The sequence below is a fragment of the Orycteropus afer genome, unplaced genomic scaffold (assembly GCF_000298275.1).
Source record: "Orycteropus afer afer isolate SDZICR_OR568_19922 unplaced genomic scaffold, OryAfe1.0 scaffold00046, whole genome shotgun sequence".
Taxonomy (NCBI): domain Eukaryota; kingdom Metazoa; phylum Chordata; class Mammalia; order Tubulidentata; family Orycteropodidae; genus Orycteropus; species Orycteropus afer.
In genome coordinates, this window is record NW_006921633.1 from 12,024,608 (window position 1) to 12,027,943 (window position 3,336).

General features: G+C 35.6%; 1 protein-coding gene across 1 annotated transcript in view; it reads left to right on the forward strand.

Moving 5' to 3' along the window:
- The window catches only part of REL (REL proto-oncogene, NF-kB subunit), a 45,425-nt gene that overhangs the window by 40,249 nt on the left and 1,840 nt on the right, over positions 1-3,336 (forward strand). The window contains 4 exon segments of the mRNA XM_042780561.1: positions 1,116-1,220; positions 1,325-1,537; positions 2,316-2,384; positions 2,501-2,563. Coding sequence (XP_042636495.1) covers positions 1,116-1,220; positions 1,325-1,537; positions 2,316-2,384; positions 2,501-2,563 — 450 coding nt within the window.

The window sequence follows — 3,336 nt, forward strand, 5'->3', positions numbered from 1 at the left end:
TCTGGTAGCATAGTGCCTAAGGCACTTGACTGCTAATCAAAAGGCAGGCGGTTCAAACCCACCAGCCACTCCTCGGAAGGAAGATGGGGCAATCTACTTTCGTAGTGATACTGCCTCGGAAACCGAAGGAGGGGTCGCTATGAGTCGGGTCTGACTTGATGGCACATAACAACAACATATAAATATAACATAAAATTTTTCATTTTAACCTTTTTTAAGTAACATTAATTACATTCATATTGTATGACCGTCACCACTGTCTATTTCTAAAACTTTCTACTTTCTGTGTCTACGTATTTGCCTATTCTAGATAATTCGTGTAAGTGGAATTATGCATTATTTGCCCTTTTGGTGACTAACTTACTTCACTTAGCATAATGTTTTCAAGATTCTTCCATGCTGTAGCATGTATTAGAATTTCATTCCTTCTTATAGCTAAATAATACTCCATTGTATGTATATAGCACATTTTGTTTATCTGTTCATCTGTTGATGAATACTTGGTTGTTTTTGCTGTTTGGCGTAGTGAATAATGCTGCAATGAACACTGGTACAGGTTTGCATATCTGAGTTTTAAAAGATCATGAAATTGCCCTCCAAAAGACTCTGTGTGTGTGTGTGTGTGTGTTTGTATATGTATACACAGTTATACTTCACTAGTGTTATGTGACTGTGCTTGTTTTACACGTTGAAGGATAGTGGGGCATAAGGCCATGAAAGTGGATCAGAGTCCCCTTATCATGGAGAATCTTGAATGCCAGGGAAGTTGTTGGAATCATATTGGCCAAATATGGCCATGACTTAAAATAATCTGGTGACAGTGTATAGGATGGATTGGAAGAATCTGATTCTAGAAGCAGAGAGATTTAATGAGAGGACATGCCATTGCCTACTAATGAAGTCACAAGCCTCAAAACCGGAGGTGGCAATGCAGTCAGAATGGAAAGGAACAAGTGTAGATAATTAATGTATTTAGTGTCCTTAATTTATCTGTACACTAAAATTTTTTTATCTTTTCTGTAAATTATTTTCCTAAAATTCTCCCCATTAAAAAGGGATAAAATATATTACTAAGCTAGGCACTCTTTTGTTTTTTAAAAATCCTTTATACCTAGGTGCTCCTAATACTGCAGAATTAAGGATTTGTCGTGTAAACAAGAACTGTGGAAGTGTCAGAGGAGGAGATGAAATATTTCTGCTCTGTGACAAGGTTCAGAAAGGTATTTCTGTGTTTTGTTTCATTGAATTCAAAATATATTTTAGGTTAATAGATGTGTTTTACTTTGTTTTCCCATTGTTATTTCTTTGATTTCTTTTTCACTAGATGACATAGAAGTTCGTTTTGTGTTGAACGATTGGGAAGCAAAAGGTATCTTTTCACAAGCTGATGTACACCGTCAGGTGGCCATTGTTTTCAAGACTCCGCCATATTGCAAAGCTATAATGGAACCGGTAACCGTGAAAATGCAGCTGAGGAGACCTTCTGACCAGGAAGTTAGTGAATCTATGGATTTTAGATATTTGCCAGATGAAAAAGGTATGACTTTTTGGTGGTAAGGTTTCATATATTTTTTAGAAGTGCTAATAACTTTTTCTTGTAAGATACATTTGCATACAGTTATGAGTATTTTTTTCTTTTCCTAGAAGTTTTCAGTTGTATTTTGACTGACTGGTTGATCTTTATGCCCTTTGCATCTAGAATAATTTTAAAGTATTTAAAGTATCTAAAATATTTATCAAAATTTCTCTTTTATTTTGAAGGTCTGTTTTGGTGAAGGTCTGTTTGGCCCATAGTGTACCCTTTTGATAGTTGGGAAATTTGCCATGCAGTGAGTGGCCTCTGTTTTGCTCCTTATTTTCTCTGACCTTACCGTACTAGTTGATGTTATTGAATCATTTGTTGTAAAAAAACACATAATATTTTTTACTAAGAGAAAAATACCCTTTACTACTGACTTGGGACATACTCTGTAATATTTATTAAATCTATATTAGGTTCATATAAAGCATTTCCTATATGTGAATAAAACCAAAACAAAAAAACCTCAAACTCACTGCCATTGAATTGATTCCGACTCATAGCGACCCCTTTCGGATTCTGAGATGGTAAATCTTTATGGAAGTAGATTGCCCTATCTTCTTTCTGCAGAGCAGCTGATGGGTTTGAATTGCAAACTGTCTGGTTAGCTGTCAAATGCCTTAGGCACTATGCCACCAGAGCTCCATGTTTGAATAAAGCACCTGTAAATTTATTAATGGAGAGGAAGTAAAATCCTGTGATGAGTCACATGCTTTCCATGGTCCTTTCTAAACAGATACGTATGGCAATAAAGCAAAGAAACAAAAAACAACTCTCCTTTTCCAGAAGCTATGGCAGGATTGTGGTAAGAACATCTTTGATTGATTTGCATTTAAGTAGATATTGTTTTATTCCGTTTTTTAAATTTAAACTGATGTCATTTTTCACGTTACCTTTTATAATGGAAAAACTTTATCATAGCAGTTAATTTTCCCGAAAGACCAAGACCTGGATCAACTCCAGAAGGACGATTCATCAAAAAAGGTATGTTTTCCCCTGTAGAGTATTGCTTGTGATCAGAAAGACTAGTGCTTTCTTTGCTCAGTATATTGGAATGCCATTGTTCAGAAGTAATAACTGCTGCTTTGATATTTTCCATTCTATAGTTCTCTCATTCTTTCAATACTCAATGAGCTAAAAAGTTTAAAAAAAAAAAACTGAATGAATTGAGATTGGTTTCCAAAAGTCATATTGGAAACTGATTATGTTCTTGGGATTTATTGTTCAAGAAATGACATTCTGATCATGTTAATTAATTTTATTAATTACAGTGTGTCATAGAAGAAATTGTTAAGATCTGGCTGGCGACAGAGTCTTACTGGAGCACAGGCACACTTACTTGGTTATATACTATCTGTGACTACTTTTTGCACTGTACCAGCAGAGTTGAATAGTTACGACAGAGACTGTATAGCTCACAAAGCCTAAAATAGTCAATATTTGGCCTATTACAGAAAAAGTTTGCCAACCTGGATTTAGGTGATCCAACCAAAGATTCATTAGAAATTTTTTTTTATTGTGATTTGGGTGGAAATTTACAGAGCAAATTCACTTTCCATACAACAGTTCACATAAACTTTGTCTAATGACATTGACCACAATTTACCACAATGCACCAGCTCCCCTCCCACTTCCTCCCAATAATTACCTGTTCCCTATGTCCATCCCTTCATGCCCTCTTGCCCTCTGAGCTGTCTCCCTATGCATCAACAGCCCTTCTTTCTCCCATGATTGTTCTCTCCAAGGAGTGTATCTAC